Source organism: Spea bombifrons, chromosome 1 (genome assembly GCF_027358695.1).
Source record: "Spea bombifrons isolate aSpeBom1 chromosome 1, aSpeBom1.2.pri, whole genome shotgun sequence".
Classification (NCBI taxonomy): Eukaryota; Metazoa; Chordata; class Amphibia; order Anura; family Pelobatidae; genus Spea; species Spea bombifrons.
The window spans coordinates 117343554-117366462 of record NC_071087.1 but is presented as its reverse complement, the minus strand read 5'-3'; the positions used below and the strand labels follow the sequence as shown (position 1 = coordinate 117366462).

Genomic DNA, 22909 nt, shown 5'->3' with positions numbered 1-22909 from the left:
AATGCAAAAAAACATCTACTGGTGGTATGAGAAGCATTAAAGCTGGGAGATGGGTAGCTTGGGTTTTAAGCAGAATGGAAGAGGATGGTTGTCAGGGTTCCACCCTACCAGCTTGGACTATGTGATAATCATAACACTGTCATGTCTACCTGCAGCCACTAGTGGCCACCCTTCCCTCTCAGCAGCCCCCATTTCTAATTACTTGGGACAGCTGAGCCGTTACCTGAATTTAGCCCTGCCCTTATATACCTGCTCTGCCCTTCAGTCTAAGCCTTTGCATTGTTTGGCTTGGGTCCCTGTTAGTCTGCTTGCAGCTATAACTCCTTGTACTTTGTTCTGATCTCCCGTGTATGACCTTGGTTATGTTTATAATCCAGATTTGTGTACCAGACCCCGGCGTGTCCCAGACTTACCTACCTGTCTAGCCGTTTCCTAGCCGTGTGCCCTGCCTGAGGGATACCAAGCCTTGTGCCCAAAATTGTGCCCAAGTGGTTGAAACTAGCCTATAGAACCTTACTTTCAATAGTTAAATAGACTTTACAAGAACAACATACTTTGCAGGGGAGTTATACAGGAGCGTAAATAGACTAATTAGCACCCGGCATGGATCCTATATTTGCCACTCCCCACTTTAAAATGCGAAATGAACACTGATACTGTCAATCTTACTCACGCTCTCTCACACACTCACTCTTACTCGTGCTTCCTTGCACTCTCATAGATAAAAATAAACATATAGTCATACTTCCGCATTTTTCGTTCAGATTCCTTCTTGCACTGACAAAGTGGTTTTCCATGTGATAAAGACGTTGAACGTGGCAAATTTATAATACAAAAGAAATAGAAAGAGTCTCAACACCAATGGTACCAACAGCAGGATCTACACTTCCAAGCAATATTTTGTGTATAGGACATCTTAAATTCCATACATTAACTTTAATCCAGTTTACATTCAAAAAGACCATCAGACTATGGAATTTGACATTCAGAGATTACTGTTATTATTTACGCTAAACTACATTGACTGTATCCCAATAACACCACAAATATGTATATGTAACTAGTTTTGTGTTACTTCAATCTTGGTGCGATTTGTTGCAGAAAGTCCGGAAAATCAATAAATGTAAGCCTCTAAATCTATAATTTTGTGTGGGCCAAAATATGATACATTTTTACATCCATATAACAATCATCTTTGTTATTGTTACTACTGGCTGGATATTTACAATAGTAACAACACCATCATTGTCGTGTACGGGGGCAGAAGTGATGACGGTGACAGCTATATACAATATTCATGAACACTGGATTACAAGATTTAAGTTTTCCTATATGATTCATTGTCCCAATATAAAGAAAGTACATCTGAGCCGCTAACAATGTCCTCTTCCAGCTCGTCATCTTTATAAAAGACACTAATGTCAGCTGTCCGGGTGATCTCCTTAAACCTTCCACTCATCATTCAGAACACTTTCCGCTTCTGATCATATTATTCCAATTAACTGACAAAAGCACACGCTCCATTTTTTTTACTTTAACTTTTTTTTTTACATGCTTCTTTATGTTATATTCCGACAGTTGGGTTTGTGCATGTTAATGACGTTGTGGGTTTCACATTTTAGAAGCAAAAAAAAAAAAACAGGTTGGCCAAAGTGAATTTCACATTGTCACTTAAGATAATTTCTCCTAAAATAATACTGTTTCCCATAAACATAATATGTCAATATATATAAATAATCTTCCCAGAAAGGATATCACCAAACATAATACTGTTATTTTTTTAATGAGCATTGTGCGAAAATAGTTGGCACTTAACCCAACACCAGCTGCACAGTGAATCAATGTGACTGTTATTTTTAATAGCTTTACACATGATATTGCGGCGCTTTCTTTTCTTAATATTATCTCCTCAGCATTATATTTTTTTCTTGCATTTTCCTTTCATCCTCTCACTACTCCCTTTGCATAATGAATACTTTCTTCTGATGTGTCGATGCATATCATTTTTTTAAGAATCAAATTATGAAAAAGCAACTCGGTTGTATAAAAAACATAACAGATTCCAATGTTTTGAAATGCGTTACCTTGCATTCTTGTATCTTGAAGGTTTCTTCAGATGCTCTCTTGATCTACAATACTGCTGTTCCACATCCCCACAAGTCCAAAACATGAAAACACTCTGGTACAGAAATTGCCAGATAGTCCTGCAAAAGAAAAAAAACCAAAACGTCACACCCACAATAAGATCAAACATATTTTCCGTGTCATATATGAAGACATGCCTGAAGCAAATCGGCCACCGCAAAGTTGAGCCTTATAAAAATAATTCCCACAGCTGCAGTCCCAGCGCATGGATAAAGGTCTTTCCATAGCCATCAAATATTTAAATACATCAAGCGAGTCATACATCTTTGTCAAACACGGGCAACTCCATGGTGTAAGGCAGAAGCTACTGCCATGCAGTGATCACCAGTAATAACAGATTGATGAATTACCCAACAAAAAGCATGCTTTAGCTTGAACAACAAAGCAATATCTACCTTGACAACTTGGGGGTAAATTCAAGAGGTGATGGTCACTGAAAAGTGAACAGATATTCAAACAATGAACGTGGCTTGTCCTATTGATTGATCATTATATGCAATTAACATTACGATATTAGAGATTGTTGTCATAGTGTTACTGTGTCCCGTAAAAATGTCATTAGGTTATTGAACAATTTATGTAACAGCAGCATTACTTTGTGAAGTGGTGCAGGTAGACTTACAAAACGTACAAACATGACTAAATATAAATAGCACGCATATACTGTAAATATCAAATATTTTTTATACATGCAAATTAGTAATTCAAATTAAATCTCTTTCTTTATGTAACTAAATTCTTGTAAAATTATAAAAAAATGGTTTTAATAAAAAAAATTTTTTTTTAATAAAAAAATGGTAATACAACGAGGAGCCTTTATGCTGTACTGAGTATTGTTAGGTTTCTAGGCCGAAGAAACTTTAAGCAATCAACATAATTCTTTATATTGTAGAATTTCACTTTGATAAATCCAATGGTTTATGACAAAATAAAATGTTAGTGGAATAAGTATATCATGGTTGCTGATGTCAATACTAGCGTTGACAATATATTTTAATAATATCACGTCTACCTCATTTCTGAAATTTACAGTTGACATAGTGTATAGAATGACAGGTAATAAACATAAATGCTTCCACATTACAAGTATTTAGTTCTATGCAGCCCAGCATAGGCCATCAAATATCCCCTGTATTTTTTTTAAATACACAGTACTGTGCATTTAACAAAAAATGGACAATCCAATCAATATTTGGCGTGACCACCATTTGCCTTCAAAACAGCATCAATTCTTCTAGGTACACTTGCACAAAGTCAGGGATTTTGTAGGCATTTCCAGTTACAATAGTAATTTACGATCTTAATTATAAATCTTAATCCAATCAATATTTGGTGTGACCACCATCTGCCTTTAAAACAGCATATATTATGTGTATATATATATATATATATATATTTATTAACTTGCCATTTGATAAATTACCCTGCATTTCTAAACTCATTTCTAAATATGTTTAATAACTTTCTCAGCATAAAAAGTGATGTTAGGGAGCTTGTCGGGTTGGCTGTCAGAATTATAGGAATAAAGACAGGAAGCAAAAATATCCCAGGGAGAATTCTAGAATGTCTAAAATAGGGCATGTGTTTATTACGCTCTGTTGATGAATGTCAAGACTATATTTTTTTTGAGTATTTGAAGGTGTACGACAAGAGATCGTTTCTATTGTGGTGGACTCCAGTAGAATATCACATTTTTGTATGGCTTTGTTTGAATAACATCAATGGGAGCATTTTAACAAGCTGAGTTCTGTTATATTACTTCACAAAGGCTTGCCTTGTGTGATGTTAGTTAATTTTCTACCATTAAAGGAATCAAATGTATTTTTTCTGCTTTATGGACCCAGTCAAAACTGATACCTTTTATTTGGCCAACATAGAAAAAAATTCAGAATCACTTTTTGGACTTCAAAGGTCTCTCCTTCAACTGGAAACACGCCTTTGGGGTCCCAAAAAAAGGTAAGTGACCGTACAGCTTTTTATCTTTGTCGGCCCGATAAAAGTTGACATATTCGAATAATGACCACGTCTTCTCTTGGACCAATACAGCTATATCAATTTCTTGTGCTTCAATAAAATTCCAAGAATGTACACATCAAGCCATTCATTGAGCAAGCAAAATCAGTGAAGGTCGTGTAAACACAAACAAGCTTGTGTGTTCCTGTCCATGTGATTTATAGGGATAAGAATACAGAGCAAGAGATTGGATAAAATTACACAATAAATCAGCAGCAATCATATAAAATCAACAAGACACACAAAGTAGGATTTCTAAATGCACTGATAAACTCAGATAGGCAAAGCAACCAAGGTCGGAGAACATATGTCAAATAACCAAAGGTAATCAACTGATTATGTTCCATTAGTTACTGTCACTTTTTAAACAACGACAGAATGCAGAACAAAATGACAAGCGTTTTGATTATTCTTGTAACTCGTGTTTCAAGGAGCTCCAAATAAACTACTAAAATAAGTACCTTTGGGCCATTAGTAGAACTGCTAACCACCAATGCAATTTACATATTTTTCATATGCTAAATCCACTCAAGTCTTATAAATAGTTTATTTGATCTAAATATTTTTGAAGGTGTATGTTTATTCTTGGAAATAAATTACATTTTGATTAGATTTGATATCACTGGGGTTTACATACAAAAGTCGTGTGTGGGGGTCAAAATGAGAGCAGATACTTGAAAATGAAATCTCGCTGACTTTTTTAACTGCAATAAAGCTGGCATTTTTTTTCACTGCTTTTTTCTTTTTAGTAAAATCGCCTCTATAACAACACAAGATACAAACCATGTTAATTTGGCATATAAATAACAAATAACATATCCATACTAAATTCAAAAGTGTTAACTTATGACAGATCTTTTCTACTATCTTTTTCCTGGATGGTTTAGTCCAGCTTAGGTTTTCTAGTTAATATTTATATGTGATTTCACCAAAAACATCCATAGTTTATAAGCCCCCCCAATTCTATTTCTGTGGCCACATGTTGCTAAATGAATTACTTAACTATTATCCCATGGGATCTCTATTATTTAATATCCTAATTCTCACTATATAAGACATATACTGTATCTATATATATGTCTTTAAGCAATATACTTGCTAATTTATATTTTAGAGTACCTTTATTAAAATACAATTTAAATTTCATTTTTATATTAATATAATAATATATCAATTATATATAATAATATTATTAATTCATGGCACAGTAGGCAATGGATAGAACCACAAGTGGCAAACTATACAAGGATATACGGGGATATACGGTATATTTTTTTTAATAGACCTGGCTATTGTGGCATATACATTAGTACAGGTCTCTGCATACACTGTTGATAGGAATCTCTCACTCTTACCCTGGTTCTCTATATAACTCTTGAATGAGTTGATTCTAATACTCCTTTTTTCATCTACTGTTTTATCTATTTTGGAGCGCGAGTGAAAAGTATACTGAACATTTAAGTACTGGAAGATAAGCTTGATGTTTGCAGAGTTTAACACGTCTTTGATTTGCATACAATAGTTGGCACACCTTTGCATGCACAGCTTTTCCAATAAATGTCTTACATTGCAAATTATGTTTGGTTTTATGGGCAAAAAACCTACAAAGACTTAAGGCGTCTTCTTTCTTTGCTTATAGCTTGCTTGTCCTAAAAAAAAATGTGATATGGTCATTTATATATTATGGTGCAACTCATTCTTGAAATTGATAGTGGGTCTAAGCAGGGCCGGCCCGACAATGGAGCTGAGTGGGGCAACCGCTCCAGACGGCACTTTTGAAGGGGCGGCACTTTGGGACAAAGTATTGGGACACCTGACCATTACACTAACAGGGACTCTTATGACATTGCATTCTAAAATAGATAGACATTAATACAAGATTTTGAAGTGTTTGCAGACAGCATTTGTGCAATCTCGTTTCTGGTTCATCCCAAAGGTGTTTGATGAGGTTAAGGTCAGGGCTCTGTGCAGCCAGTCAAGTTCTTCCACACCAAACTCATCCAACCATGTCTTTATGGACCTTGCTATGTGCACTGGGGCACAGTCATGCTGGAACAGAAAAGGGCCTTTCCCAAACTGTTACCATATTATAAATTATAATTTTAGCTTCGAACCATGCTTATTCAATGCCCCCCCATGTCTTTTTTTTGTTACTGTCACCTCACACATGCTGGCAGAACTAATTTGTTGCTGCCTTTTTATTCTATTTCTAACCTGGAAATATATAATAATCCATACTGTGGTATAATCTTACTTTAACCAAATCTTAACCAAAAATTAAACAAGTTTGTCTGAATTTTTTTTGACTTAATCTTGGAAGGTAATGCAATCTACACTAAGCATAATTAAAAGGCAAAAAGTAAAACACAGTACAGTATATTAGATGTGCATTAAGCAGTTATGGCGCACTTACATATATTTAATATAAAAAATATAAAAAGTGCATATGTATATACGGTTAAAATAAAAATGAACCTGTCTAAAACATACATGGTGTATGTACCTCTCGTTTCATCCTAAACGCATTAAAATGTGTTTAGATATTATCTACGTTTTACAAATAGACAAAATGTAAAAGGTTAAAGATTTTTTTCCCCAACAACTGTATTTGTATTCTTATGTCTCTGCACACTTTGCACATTGAGATCTCTCCATAAGATAACTGCAGATAAGTACAGATTGTACACATGTACATGTCAACACATAGCTATATAAAAACATAGCGTGTTAGAGAGGTATCCCTTAACATGACTTACAGTTGGAGACCCATGAATTTGTGTTACTGTCCAAGAATGGGCTTCAATGAAAGTTTTTTTCCCCTGTTCAAAGCGCAGCATTTAAAATAAAGTCCTGAAGGCCATGTCTGCTTCACACTCAGCAGGAACATGAATCTTGTATGAAAGGGGAATGTAAAATTGGACAGGGGATATACAGCTCCTTCCTTTCCTCACTGTCTGAAGCCCAAGGGACTGTGTGACAGGGCCAGGCTAGCTGGCTCCTATGTCATAAAGTTTAGCCGGGTCACGGAGCACTTTTGTGTCCGGTTCCGTATACCGTGACCCGGTAATATTTTATAAGACGTTTTATTGTGTATTCGGCCCAGAGACTGATGTGGCTTCAGCTCCAGCCTTCAAGGAGACAATCCTATAATCTGGCTGGGGCTCTTAATCAGCCAACACAGCCCTGTCTGCCCAGACGGCACCCGCACTACAGGGGGGATAACACAGGTGGGGGAACCCATTGTATCCCTTAATCCCCTCACCTGATACATCCCCTGTATACCGATGGGATTTGTGATGGGATGGGGGTTGGGTTCAGTGCTCATTGAATTGAGATTGTATAAAGTTCTGTGTGTTGGTAATAAAGAGAGTTCTTCTTGGTTTACTACGAATGGTGGTCTGACTGATCCGTGGATAGCTGAGTGCTATCCGTATGAGGGACTGACTGGTGATTCCTCAGCCCTCAAACAGGGGTACCCAGCCTTGGGTACGGTGACCCTGTAACAGACTGGAGGCCAGATCTAGAGTTGCCCCTGAAGGGGACACACACATGAGTCTTCAAAGAAGGGTGACATAGCCATCCCTCCTTCAAAAAACTGAGTCTCCAGTGATCTGGCTCCACCGTGGCATTTCCAGTGAAAAACAAAAAAGTGAAAAACAATAAAGTGACTGCATCAGGAAAAACAAAAAATGTGCAAAGTGAACGTGTGGACAAAAACACCATACTGAAAGAATAAAACATATTACTACATGCAATACTGTTATATGGATGAGGAGCAGCTCTACGCCCGACATAAGTATGTGGTAACCACACAGTTAAGGGCAAGTGGTATAGCTAAACGAGCATCACAGTAAGCCGTCTTTGGAGCTTCATTCAGGATTCCTCAAACAACACATCCTCATATTTCTGTGTTGAGGCTGGCCCTTCCAGAGCATCAGCTTGGCTGTATTTCATGACTGGTGTTAAATAGTTAACAATGCAAATCTGGTTATAACCACCCTGTCACATTATTTTTGGGGTTCTTTTTTTATTGCACTCTAGTAACTGCTTGTAAGTAACTGGATTTCTGGCAACAAATGCTTGCATAATTTCCTCTAGGGAAGCCTTTTATCTGCGAGTTATAGCTTCTGTTTGAATTTCCCATTGCCGAGATATTATCCTCCAGAGTCCACAATTTGTGAATGTTTTGAATAATTTCAGCATCATCAGCACTGAATGTGTCTGTAGTGGCATACATTACATCTTCACTTGCACTGTTACTGAACTAATTGATATCATTTAAATTTTATTCCACGTATAGCCTGGACTTTTATGTTTTCCTTTATAAGATTCATTAAACAAAGGGGAAATTCAGGCACAAATATAAAAAACACAAAACATAATAATTTATAGAACAGCCTAAAATGCACAACCTGCATTATTCTGCTTAACGGAAATGTAGATCCATTCATATGGCCAAGCATAGAATCGCATTCATGTAAATTTTGTTTAATAACATTAAAGCAGATTTATTTGTGACACGAAAACCGGAAACACACTAGAAACTCAGATGGATGCACACAAATATTTTTTTTTCAAACTATTGACACTAAATGCAGAAAATCAGAATTCTGGTGTTCAGTGACCGCTTTGCTCTTTATTATTGCCATGCCATCCAAAAAGGATTTACCTTACCCAAATGTATATGATGGTATAATTTAAGGGACTTTGCAACTATATTGTTTTCTTTTTAATGAAACTTACCAAGTAATAATGTTTACATGGGAACATGTCAAGGTGATTGATTGTACAAATATTATATAGTGACATTTATGTTTAAACTCAGCTTCAAGTGATTTAATGTAACTACTGTAACTGTTGCATATATATATATATATATATATATATATATATATATATATATATATATATATATATATATATTCTAGTAGAATGATCATCTACACATTTATAGTTGTTTGGGTTTATTTGCTACATTTTGTGCTTCTGAGAATTTTCAACTGAGCGCACACCCCAGTATTGTGCGTTACACATTGCATTTTGCCTATTTTACCTTTAGTCACATCATGCAAATTCACAAAAAGTTGGGTTAAACTTGGAACTTGATGGCAAATACAAGTTGCTCTGTTTTTCCAACTTGACATGGGTCTTGTTTTAAGGAGGATGAGTCGATCTGAGTAATAGTGAATGTTTCCCGTTTCGGCATGTTGTATATTTAACTTCACTAAAAAAAGGAGGTTTTTGCTCACTGGCATGTACAGGCTTAGCTAAACAATGCCTATAAGCATATTCATCCAGACACATGCAAAGGGTTAATACACATATTACATATCACTATAACCATTCTCATTATCAACATTTCAGAGCATGCACATTTTTTGTGCTTAGGCTTTGCCGTAAACTAATTTCAAGAATCTATCTAGTGATGTTGCTACTGTGAAACCGATAGATAGTTTTGGATATGTTTGGATATGTACACATAGTTTTGGATTTGCGTTGCAGCAATATAAGTGCAGAAAAGCTCATTTCAAATATTGAAGGTTTATAAAGTGAGGCTTAAGGCTGACATTCAGAATCTGACACATGGTTCATTTTAGTGCCTGTTTTGGAACATCCATTCCAATTGTTCTGAGTGAGTTTGTTAAAAGAAGAAATTGTGTCCATGCATTAATGCTTTTCGCTGGCGGCTTTGATCCTTAAATTACAAGCACTGAATGCATCGGAAATGTTCTTTGTTATCTTCCGTTAAATTTTGTATCAATGTTTAGCGATTCAGAGCATGCCTAAAAAGATTGGAATGATGTGGTTCAGTCAGACAAACACACCTAGCAAAGATTTAGATATTAAATAAACGGAAAACCGTGCCTTGTTAAGGACAGCAACTAATATTTCCTTTCAGATTATGTCAACATCAGAAGGCAGATGTGTAAGATTTAAACCAGAGTCCAAAGCTGGCTCAAAGAGTCAGTATCACTAGAGAGAGGTGTCTGCACATGACCTTAAGAGAGTAGCAAGGATTGTCTATTCCTCCTTGCCTCCGTGGCTTACATACTTGGCTAGGCAGAAATCTGCCCTGATTATGCCTCAGCAAAGCCAGTCTTATTTAAAAAAAATATAGGGTGAAACACGAAGCACACTGTCCATTTAGCATTCTAGTCGAGAGTACTACTTTTAAACCTATCTAGAAAGGTGTAAGTGGGGCTTAATGATTTCTTTCTGAACTCGTTTGGGAAGGCAGCACCCATAGGGATGGTAGGGATGGTGACTGGGGATGGTATATAAATCAAAGAAGACTTGTGCATTCAGATTAGTCTGAATTAGATTTTTTAAAAATTCTGCCTAATTTGTGTAAACAAGGGACTTCCCAATGATGCCATTACAACTCGTTTGGCGGTCTTGCAGTTGCTGCTCTATCATCTACCTTACACTGAGGGATCAATTCATGTAAATAGTAAAAAAATTCAGAAAAATAGTCCCATATCTTGTGGCTGCATGTTTCTGTCTGCCAGTGCCTGCCCATTGCCTGCTGCTCTATTATCTTCCTTACTCTAAGACAGGGCTGGCTGAGGAGTATGGGAGATGTAGTCCTGCAGCAGATGGAGGGCCGCACGTTGGACGACCCTGCTCTAAGAGATCAATTCATGAAAATGGTACAATTTGTTGGGGAAATTCATCAGTGTAGTGCTGCTGTTGGTGCTGCAATGCACAATATAGTCGGAATCTCCCTAAAAACCCTAACATATTGCTGCTTGGAGTAAATCTTGTTGAAATGGGAATCTAGCAGGTGGTAGGGATGTTTCCTAATAAAAATATTCTACTCCATTTTGTTTTGAAACAAAAAAAAAACATCAGAGTTTCATCTGAATTGAAAGGTTACAAAACAAATTCATTGTCTAAAAATGAATGTCCCAAAAAATAAATGAAAAACAAATTTATCCGAATATAAATCATGCACAAGTCTAAACCCAGTGTTATTAAAACGTTTGGCTATGTGAAGATTTCTCCTACATCCTAATGTCATAGTCCAACTCTGTGCTGTTTGGCAAACAATTGAAAATGCTAAAACAAGCTGATATTAGATTGTGCAGCAAAATCTAAATATTTATCGAATGTGCCAGCGTTCAAGAATATAAGCCGAATGATAAATTAAAACTACAGCATTAAAACAGTCCCTAGTATAATGTCTCTAATTACATATTTATTGTGATGTACTTTTTAACTCAAGTAATTTATGGTTAAGGTAATAAGGCACATATATTAGTGACAAAATAATTTTGTTTCTGGGAACAAAAAAAAATACAAATAATTTGCATGCAGACTACTATAAATCTGATGGGTGTGATATGGATGTACGATTTAAAAAAATCTGCCTAAATAAAATATGATTTAATGTAGAAAAATGCCCATTACCCAATACAAGTATATTTAAGTCATCTGCAGGTTTTGACCGATGGAATAAAAATAAAGCAGCGCTAGGTATATAAAAAAAATCTGCATACAGTGATAGATGCCAAAAAGCAAATATTTCCAGCATGCAAATAAATATGCATAAAAATCCAATAGCATAACAAAAGTGAAGGAATAAACAAAATCCTCTGACAGCCAACACAAACAGCAGGACAAAGAAATGATGCACAATGCAACATGTTCAATGGGAAAAACACATGACAGGCAAACATTAAAATAAAATACAACCAAAGAATATGTTTGCTTGTCTATATAATGTGTGCTGTAACCTTTTGAACACCTACTGTGCATGTGTCGCTCATTGCCAGGGGTGAGTCTAGGGTTAATGGTGCCTGAAAGCAGTATTTGTACCACCCTCTCCCCCTGTAGCAAAAACACACACATACTAACATGCAAACTCGCTGTAACACTCACTCGCTTTAACATCATACACTATCTCCCTCCTCTTTATACACTGACACTGACACAATATAACAATATACACTAACACCTCCACACACATGCTACCACCAAATACTAACATTCCTACTTATACTAACTTAATACTCTAACATGCACACTTTCCCCCATGCAGCACACAAACACATGCAAACACCATACACAACACATACACACTTACACACACGCACTCTGACACCATTTGCTTACACATACATACGCACACACCCGCTCCCTTCCACATCATAAGTGCAGCTTGCCAGCTCTCACAACCTCTCCCCTTTACCTTGCACCTTGCACCCTGTTTGCAAGCGCAGTTATGCTTGTTATATGACCCTGTTGGGTGCCTTGGTTATAATGCAACATCCGTAGTGTGTCCCTGCTTGTTACATCTGAGTTTCATAGCAAAATACCAACATCGGTTGATACAGAAGAATGCAAATTATGTCCAATGAATCCTTTCTGTTGAAGCCTTTGCTTGGATTAACATCATCTGAGGTAAAATCAAAATCTTTGCATCTAACCATTTTTGAAAATATTTTCTTCGCTCAAACAAATGAACGGGCGAATATTTGCGGAATATGAAGACCCCCCCCCCACGAAGACTAACACGAAGAGTTGGCCGGCGCCGAAGTCTAATATTTACTATATCTGCCAAAATAACTTCACTTAACAGAGCATCCTGCATTTCCTTTGCTTAACATTTGGGTAGCTTTATCTTACTCGTTCTCCTTCTACCTCTTTGCTAGTAGAAAAAGTTGGTCACATAGGTTACTACTTTGTTTCAACTTAGTATAGTAATAAGTCATGGGAACATATCACAGCTATCATTGACCAACGTGCTTTCCTGGAGGCAGAGAATAGGACAGTACAAATCCATGTGTCTTGTGTGTATTTGACCTCGCTTCCGGAAACTATGGCTCAAATGTAACTTGCTTCACTTTTGTTTCACCGTAAATCCCATCATAGTTCAATAAGTCAGGAGGTATAAGAAATGATCTCAATGGCATTAAAAAAAAAATTAAAACGAAGAAAAATGCCCTTTCTTGCTGTCCGTTTCATGGAAATTCGAAGGAGATTTGTTACGAGGAGAAATTTGACAATGCGAGAAATTGGAGCATTTTATGTCTATTGTGGTAATAAGCTCACACACTAATGTGTCATAGAAACAGCAGCGCTGGACAAGGTTATACCCCACAGTAAAAGAAATGTTCTAGTTTTCTAATTAGGTCTGAAACCCATTGCATTTATAAAGGATGGAAGAGCACATCTTTCTTGGAGATTTTTTTTAACCACTGTTGAATAGAAATTCAGTATAAATCTCCTAAAAATGATTTGGGGGAAATTTGTTTATTCACTAAGGCAAGGATTAGAACAACGGAGAAAATAATGAGTTCGTGGACTTGTATGCGCCGAATCCTGCTTGGCTACTCCCAAGGTGCCTGAAATTTCTAGCTATTTAACTTGGTTTCTAAAATTCAGGTATTTGTAAATAGAACAAATTATAAACACAATTATAGGATACCACCTTAAATGATGCTGATTTAAGCCAATTAGCTTTAATATTGTTTATTTTCAGACCAATTTAACATGTAAGATGTATTAAAATGTAATAAAAGCCCACATCAAAAAAAATATATGAAACAGCTAACCTTCTGTTGGTAACTATTTCTAGTAGAGCTCCAGTATTGGCAACCAGTCTGGAGACCAGCCGCACGGCAAACTGAGTTTATACCTGTCTTACATGGCAGCTGGGAGTCATTGATTTTACTAGTCTGGTTTAGTAGTACCAGTCTGCGATGCTTAAGTATACGGGTTTACCAATAGCAGTCATTGCTAAAGTATAATAAAAAAAATAAAGGCTTCCCAGAAAAGTGCTTTTTCCATGTATATAGGAAGTTTGGGAAGTTTGCCCCCCCCTATTAATGGTCATAGTGATAACAATAAAAGTTAACACTTGTGAATATGTGAATATTGTGCTTACATGACATACATTGCTGAATGGATGGCATGCTAGACAAATCATTTGTAATCAAATGAGTTTAACATTCTAGTGTTCTTTCTATCGCTTTCAGTATGCTCAAGGGACACTCATAATTATATTAGAGAAGACACTTTATTTTTATTTCACAGAATCTAACAGGGTACATAGTATAGATTGCAGGTTTTATCTTTTTGTGATCTGTGAGATGGCAGTCATCTTTTTTATATCTTGTCGGCTTTTCTCATTTTTTTTACCTACTGATACTTGTTCTTTTATTGCTTTAAGCAACATAATTTTCTCTATATATCATACTGATTTTTATACTTTTTATTGCATTGTAAGACTTTCATTTGTTTCTCTTGTTTTATTTTATATTTTACAGTTATTATATAATCTTGTTTTTCACTTTTTTGTTTTTTTTCAGCAGCAAAGTTGATTTTTTAAAACAAAATGTAACAGGTCACCCGATCTTTTGGTCTGCCTCTTAAAGGTTGCATTGATTTAGATAATTGATTGATAATTGTTGTCATATATTGAATGAAGACCTGATGCATACAGAGGAGCACAACCAGATGTCTAGCTTTGTTGCTGGGAAAGAGCCTGATGACATCAAATTCAACACTTGCTGGGTTCTTTTGGGTTGCCAACCTTATGTGGCCATGTTCTGCCTTTGTTTTTTTTTATTTCATTATTCTTTTTATTTAAAATGAGCAATAACAAATAAGAAGTGCCCCCATTAATTTACACAAAAAGACAATGCAGTCTCCCCATCCTAGCAAGCTGGCATCTGATTCGAGGATGAAATCCGGTTGAGATCCAAAGATATGAGCCTCCTGTCTTGCCATAAAATGAAAGTTACTACCAGGAACATGGTCACACATTTTTTTTTAGATATGTGCAGGAGCCAGTAGTCTTTGTGCATTAAGATACCTGGAATGTAAATCTCAAACTGGGTAGGGTGAGTAGCTTAGGAATTGCCTTAGGAATACAAAGGAAGCTAAAATCATAAAAAAAATGTGATTTCACCTGAATTAAAAATTTTACTAAATTAATAGTTACAAACTACCTCTAAAATCATTCGTTTGTATTTACACTGGTGGGCGTTGATGATTCTCACTTTACCTTGATTTTTTAATTATATGGCACAGGTCACTGATTGGATGCGCCACATTGGTGATATCTTTTTTTTTATTTGGCATTTTTTTTATTTTTTAAAAACAATGAAATAATAATTATATTGGTCTGAAACGAATGTCAGTTATTTACAAACTCTCTAACCTAGCACCTAAGGAGATGTATTATTATTTGTCCTATATTGAGTGATTTACATATGATAGGATCTTTTGTATTGAAGTGTATGCTTGCATGATTCATTTTAACATCATTATCACAGTATCTGCTCTTCATCTATGAACATTGTCTGTTATTTCTATTCAATTATATAAAATGTATCAATCTCATTGATATTATTATTTTTTTTTTAAGCAATCACCCTTATAGTCATTTTCTGCCATTCTGTTTTTTTTTTCTTTGAATCAATTCTGTCATTTATTTCAATTAATTACGTAAAAGTTACGTGTTAATTCAGGTGAAATCTCATTTATTCGGATTTCTCTGGGTCACACCCCCATTAGTGTATTCACTTCAAAGACGTATTGTAGATCCTGGGCTACTTTTGTACTAAAAAGAAGCATTTGCAATGGTTTTCATCATGGAATACTTTTGGTGACACAGAGTAGAGATTTACAGCTTAAAGCTTGGTAGCAAAAGTCACCATTTTGTGGCACTATGAGATACATTCTGCAATTTATTTGATGTTACAACAAAAAGGTGGAAATGCCCCTAGTTGTTTATCGCATACAGAAGCATTGTGAACAAGTCAAATATAAAAGTACCTAGATTTGGGTGTTTCAGTAGATAATGTTATTCTGGAATTAGAGCAAAAAGGCTATATAGTGTCAGCATTCACTGTAATTGTAGTAAGTGCTTTTTAGAAAAAAGTAACTGGTAATTCCTGCAACTCAGACTGGTTTCAAGAGATGCCTCCTTCAGACTTCATGTCCATGCCTTGCCTGTTCGATAAATATACTTACATAACTAAATAGACCTCAGACCACAAAGTGCTCTCTCTTTCTATATATTTTATATATTGATCTGTTATGTCCAGCTGTGAAAACGGATAGTTCGAGGCATCAGCTATGCAGTGCCAGTCTGGAAACCTGAGGCTCGATTTTGAAAATAAAGATCGCATGCTAAAATCATTCACACTAGTAAGCAGTTTAAGTCACGGGATACAAATTTAAAAAAAGAAAAATTAACTGGTCTAAAGCATATACACAATTAATGGGATTATGCCACCATACTTGCATATAAACCACTACTTGTCTAATAAGAACAAAGAAAAACTTCTTATTTATGTTAGAGCAGGTGGCTGCCACAGCAGAAGCTCATTACAGCTAACGTGCTTCTTAAGTACTTTAGAGCTAATACTCTACATAAATACATAATACTGTTGATTGATTCTGGCAGAGATTGTAACGGTCGGGCAAGGAGAGAATTAGAACGTCAGGTTAGGAAACTATTAGATTATTATTATTAGACTGCTTTACTACAGGCTGTTGCCGATCTTTCTTTCATAAGTTTTACATAGTTTTATTCAAGTTTAAGCTATGCTCAAAAGCTGCAGCTGTGACCGTTTCCCTTAAAATACATACATAAAGTACATAGATACAGTTAAAAGAACTACAAAATCAAATGACTATGACATCTGAAATAAACTTCGGTTTCATACTTTGGTAAATCTCTAATGTTCTTATTATCATCCACCTAGACTATTGTAACCCTGTCTTAGCTGGTCTCCCTCATACCCAGGTTACCCCTCTCAAATCCACCATTAACACTACTGCCAGACTTATCTTCTTCACCCATCTCTTTACGAACACCTCTCCCCTCCGTCAGTCTCTTCACTGGCTGCCTATATGCTACCGGATTAATTTCAAAATCCTGACTTGATAGTGGTTCCCCTACTTCTCCTTAATTATCTCTAAATACACTCCTCTCATCTGATGATTTCCATACCCTTTAATACCCTTCCTTCCATCTTAACCTACTTTTCCTAGTCTCTCTCCTGCCTTCGGACAATACTTATACTAGTGTGGCTGTGTCCATCCATGGCACTTTTACCTTTTGTGTAATATACCCCAACTCCTTCTAGATTGTAACCTCAAAAATTATGACCCCCAAGATCCTCTTTTCTGTTGCCACTGGCAGAACAGTTTCCCTCAAGGTAATCTTAGAATGTAAATGCAAAGTATAGTCCAACTGCTTTTTTGAAATACATCATTTTTTTGTATTTACCATTGCAGTTCTATATAATGATCCACTTTAAAAGGTTTTACAGTAAATTGCAGTGGACTTTGTGTTGCCTAGTGCCATACTTGGAGTGCCTATAGGTTGATACAGGACAAATGCCCAGAGGCCACTGGGTCTGCGAATGCTAGTGGTCACTAGACTTGGGCACCAGGGGGCTCTTTGTGTTCGTCTTCGTGCTCGTTTTCGGGGAAAAAAAAAATATTCGTATTCCGCGAATATTCGCCTGTTCCTGTCTTCTCTTCAGGCGAATATTCGTGGACATTCTTCGTGTTCGGTTTTTCCTCATTTTTCCGCTTAAGGGGTTAATACGGGGTTAACGCGTACCGCAGCAGCTCTGGCGCCAGGAGTTTAAATGTCCGTATGAGCTCTATTGGTCGTCAACAGGGGGCTCGTCTGCCAATGGTTGATGGCAGACGAGCCCCCTGCTGGCGACCAATAGGGTCGCTCGTACAGCTCGTTAAACTCCTGGTGCCGTAACTTGTCCGGCAGATACAATTTGTCTCCCTGTTCTATCATTTATTAACTGATAGAACAGGGAGACCAGTGGGATCTGCCGGACAAGTTGCTTCATTAGGGGTTAACTTTTTAAAGTCTGTACGAGCGACTCTGTTGGTCGCTCGTACAGACTTTTAAAACCGCAACGCTGCAACTTACCCGGCACATCTCACTGGTCTCCCTGTTCTCTCAGTTAAATGTCCGTACGAGCGACTTTATTGGTCGCTCGTACCGACATTTAACTGATAGAACAGGGAGACCAGTGGGATGTGCCGGGTAAGTTGCAGCTATGCGGTTTTAAAAGTCTGTACGAGCGACCAACAGAGTTGGGGTCTGTTGGTCGCTCGTACAGACTTTTAGGCTCCTGGTGCACCAATTGGTTGATGCCAGAGGAGGTCCCTGTTGGCGACCAATAGGCTCAATCGCACTGCCCTGTAACCCGTGATGGCGAACCTGCGGATTTCCACTTCCGTGAACTGCCGCGATGGCGCGAAGCCAAGGTAAGTACTTAGAAGGGGAAGGGTCCGGGGAGAGTGGTAGACGAAGACGAAGACAATCACGAAGATCTTCATGGTGTGTGTCTTTGTCTTCGCCTACGTTTTACCGCCGCTGTCTTCTCTTCTGCGTGTCTTCGGAACGAACACGAAAACGCACTCTTCGTGTTCGTTTTCATGTTCGCCCGAAGACGAATGTACAAGTCTAGTGGTCACACTGATGTCTCATGTTAAGGGATGCCAGTTTTCCATGCAACTTCATCAAAGAAGAGTGCATATTAAAGTACTTTGTAAGTAACCCTTTAAAACAATAGGATTCTCATTCAGCCAACATGCCAATTCATTCAAGCCAACTCAATTGTTGGAGCTGGTTGACAGGAAAGAGGCAAAGGAAGAACTCATGAAGATTTGAATAGTTGTATGCATTAAATTGCATATGATGGCGGTGGTGTCTCTTTATAACAAGATAGCATTAAAAGAAGCACCATTAATCTATAAAAGAAAACACATCATGATGTTTCATGGCAGGGAATATTTTTGTTGAATGTATATTTACAGTCAATATGCATTTTGTTGGTCTACATCAAATGGAGGATATATTTACTGTAAATTTATATAGCTAATAAATTACATAAGACTTTGAAAATAACTATTGGCATTTTATTGCCATTAAGTGTATCATCAGCCAGCAATTAACATGTAATTCTTAATACATTTGGTAGTAACACTAAGTATCAGCTAATAACAAATTTCACTAATGGCCATTATCGCTTCCTCTTATTGTTTTATAGTGATGCATTACACTCCTTAAGTACTTGTTTTATGCATGTCCAGTAAAACCAATGTGCAGTAAAAGTCGGTTCTAAATTTCTAATTGAACTAAAAATAGAAATGTAGAATTCGACAGCAGATTGCACGATCTTGGCTGTCAATTGCATACCAAAAATTTTTACATGCCATTCTTGGTCTAATTTATTATTCAGTATTTCCACATTAGTGCTAAGTTAATTGTTTAAAAGCATTTTCATTACAAATTAAAGGGACTGTACGGCTACAGCTACTGTGCTGTGAAAACGCATTTGCCCCTTCCTGATTTCTTCTATTTTTGCTTATTTGTCACATTTTGATGTTTTAGATCATCCAACTCACTTTGATATGACAAAGACTAAAGTGAGTAAACACAAAATGCTACTTTTAAATGAACATTCCATTATTTAAAGGTAACACGTTAATCAAAACCTATAAGACCCATGTGAAAAAGAAATTGCCCCTAAACTTAATAGCTGGCTCTGCTACATCTGGTGGCAACAACTGTAATCAAACATTTGCGTTAACTTGCGTGGCTCACTCTTCTTGGCAAAATTGTTTGCTTGCTTGTGTGCTTCAGATCATTGTCCTGCTGCAGAACTCAACTGCACTTGAGCTTTAGGTTACAAACTGAAGGCTGGACGTTCTCATTTAGGATTTTATAGTAGAGAGCAGAATTTATGGATCCACCAATTATGGCAAATCGCCCAGGTCCCCAGAGCACCACACTACCATCACCAAGTTTGTTGGTATGATGTTCTTATTGTGGAATGCTGTGTTAGCTTTATGCCGCATGTAACAGTCCCAATGTCTTTTAAAAAGTTCCACTTTTGACTCATCAGTCCACAGAATATTATATCAAAGCTCTTGTCGTCATCAAGTTGTTATTTTTGCAAATGTGAGACAAAACTTTGTGCTCTTTTTGATCAGCAGTGGTTTTCGTTGTGCAATTCTCCCATAGATGCCATTTTCACACAGTCTCTTTTTTTTATTGTGGAATCATGAACACTGACCTTAACTGAGGCAAGTCAGGCCTGTGGTTCTTTACATGTTAGTCTGGGTACTTTTGTGATCTCTTGGATGAGTCGTTGTTATGATCTTGGAGGAATTTTGGTAGGTTGTCCACTCCTGGGAAGGTTCACTGTTCCAAGTTTTCTACATTTGTAGATAATAGCGCTCTATGTGGTTTGCTGGAGTCCTAGAGCCTTACAAATGGCTTTGCAACCTTTTCCAGGCTAATAGATGTCAATGACTTTGTTTCTCGCCTGTTCTTGAATTTCTTTATACCACGACATCTTGTGCTGCTTTTCGAGACCTTTTAGCCTTCTTCACTTTGCAAGACAGGTTCTATTTAATTGATGTTTGGGTTCAACAGGACTGTCAGTGTTAATGCCTAGGTGTGTACAGTGAAATTGAACCCAATTATCAATTAACTTTGGATAATTGGTTGATTTAGTGAGGGACAATTAAGCCAGTTGCCTATATAAAGCCTAAATAGATGCCATGTATTCTGAAGCACTGAATCATAACCTATGTCTATATCATGTTCAAAAGCAGGTTCCACAAGGAGGGTAAATAAAAAAGGAGTAACATAAATCAATATAAAAAATTACTGGTACAGAAAGTGTAATAGACTCTGCTCTAGCACAGTTACATTGAGTGAGATGGTTAAGGATATCAAAGTAAAGAAGTAGATGACTTGGAGATACTGAGGCAGTTGGGTCTGTCTCCAAAAAGTATAATGTCCAAGTTGTATAAGGGATAGGTAAAATAATGTGATACAGCACACTTATTCTGACACATAAGAGATAATTCATAAAGTTATTCTAGTAAAAAAAATGAACAGAAGAAGAGAAACTCACATCCTTACAACAAACTTTCCATGTTGCTCGTGAGTGTTGATTTTATGCTATAGAAACGAAGATGAGAATTATATCTGCATGTAGTGAATGGTTTTCAGGATAAAAAGTATCTAGAAAGACTAAGCAATTTCAATATGTATAGGTTGGAGGAGAGAAGAGAGAGAAGAGATGTGGAACATTTAAATACATAAATAAGGGGATTTCACAAAGTACAGCGAGGAAGTTTATTTCAAAAATAGAGAAATGTTAGAACACAAATTAATAATCTAAAACTAGGGGGTCAGAGGCTTAAATTTAATGTAGGGAAGTTTTATTTCACTGCGAGGGTGGTAGAAAAGCGACACAATCACCAAGCAGAAGTAGTAAAGGCTAATACAATGAGGGAATTTTAACATGCATGGGAGAGGAATAAGGCTATGCTGAATCTAAGATGACATCAAGGACTTATTAAGGTCTGAGTCTTTACATGAGGAAAAACAAGCAGACTAGATGGACTAAATAGTTCTTATCTGCCATTAAGTTCTATGTTTCTAGGTTGTAGTGGTTTTTGAACATGATGTAGAATGCTGCAGGACTGCTGCTGTTTATTGGAAGTTGTTATGAGCTGACATCTGTCAGTTCTGGAATGGATGCAGATCATACTTTACAACAACAAAAAATAACTTTCTGGAATGCAGAAAAATCACTTGAATAGAATCTGAGCAGGGTTTTGTATATGAAATCTGACCAGTATCTACACAGCAACCAGGAGAAAATTCGAATGCAAACAAACAGAAAATTGTAAAAAAAAAAATGCCTCGCCGCCCAAATGTGGATCCATCCTACTGCTATTCATGGCATGCAGTGTTGACCCAGGCAGCTGTCCAAATGCTGGAGAAGCCAAAGTACCCAGATGCCTCAGGTTTCCAGAGTAGAAAGAATATACATGCCAAGGGCTGTGCAGGCAGACCCACAATATTATCCACTCTTGTGACAAACAATAGCTGTGTCTGGCTCCATACACAAGTAATCATTTTTGTGGCATCATTCATTATATGGTGCTGTCTTCTCAGATGTGCACGTTTATTTTTCTGGACTCTTATACAGTATATCTGACAAGGAAGGAAATATCAGTTCCACACCACTCGTCTTTTATGTATTAAACAACAGAAAACCATGATGTATGTCGGTACTCCTAAAGAAACTTGAAAAGTGGTCTTATGACCATAACAACTAATGGAATGGTCCTGTCAGTTGGATAATTCCATTAATTGCTGTGGTGATATGCAACTGGCTCACATGCATTGCATTGGGATATGATGTCATATCCAGGCGCTCAGCATAGTAGACCGCAGCCCCGGAGGTAAGAGGTAGAGGGGGCAAGAGCAGTGCCCACCTAAGATACATCTCTGTATATTAGGTCACTAATTTAGTTGCTGCTTATTTTAAAATTGCCTTACTTGGATTTTTCTGATTTAATGTATCTAAAAAAATTTGTGTTGCTATAGCAACCAAAGCACAGTGACCTGTGTGTGTCATCTCCTTTTGTCACATGAGCATGAGCTATAATGAAACATTTGGAAAACTGAACAAAATATTAACAAAAATTACTTTTAGGCAATGATTTAGCATTCAACGCACTATAGAAGGTGCTATGTTAAAAAAATGAACAGCATCTTTAAAAGAAAACTTTTCAGAAGCAAAAAAGTACTCTGACTGGGAAGTGTCTTGGTGGTAATTAATTATAATCAAGCTGTTTAATTGCTTTATCTCCTATATATTAGCATGGCGTAATTTATACCAGTAGCATATATATACTGTACCTTCCAGATCATTACTGAGAATTTATAGAT

General features: G+C 36.7%; 1 protein-coding gene across 2 annotated transcripts in view; it reads right to left on the bottom strand.

The window, feature by feature from the left end:
- The window catches only part of LOC128500604 (reticulon-4 receptor-like), an 89640-nt gene that overhangs the window by 31490 nt on the left and 35241 nt on the right, over positions 1–22909 (bottom strand). For both annotated transcript variants that reach the window (XR_008354932.1, XM_053469803.1), the window contains exon 2: positions 2085–2204. Coding sequence is in view for 1 of the 2 variants with exons in the window: in XM_053469803.1 (XP_053325778.1) it covers positions 2085–2091 (7 nt within the window). In the remaining variant the exon portion in view is untranslated. The remainder of the gene's footprint in view (positions 1–2084; positions 2205–22909) is intronic.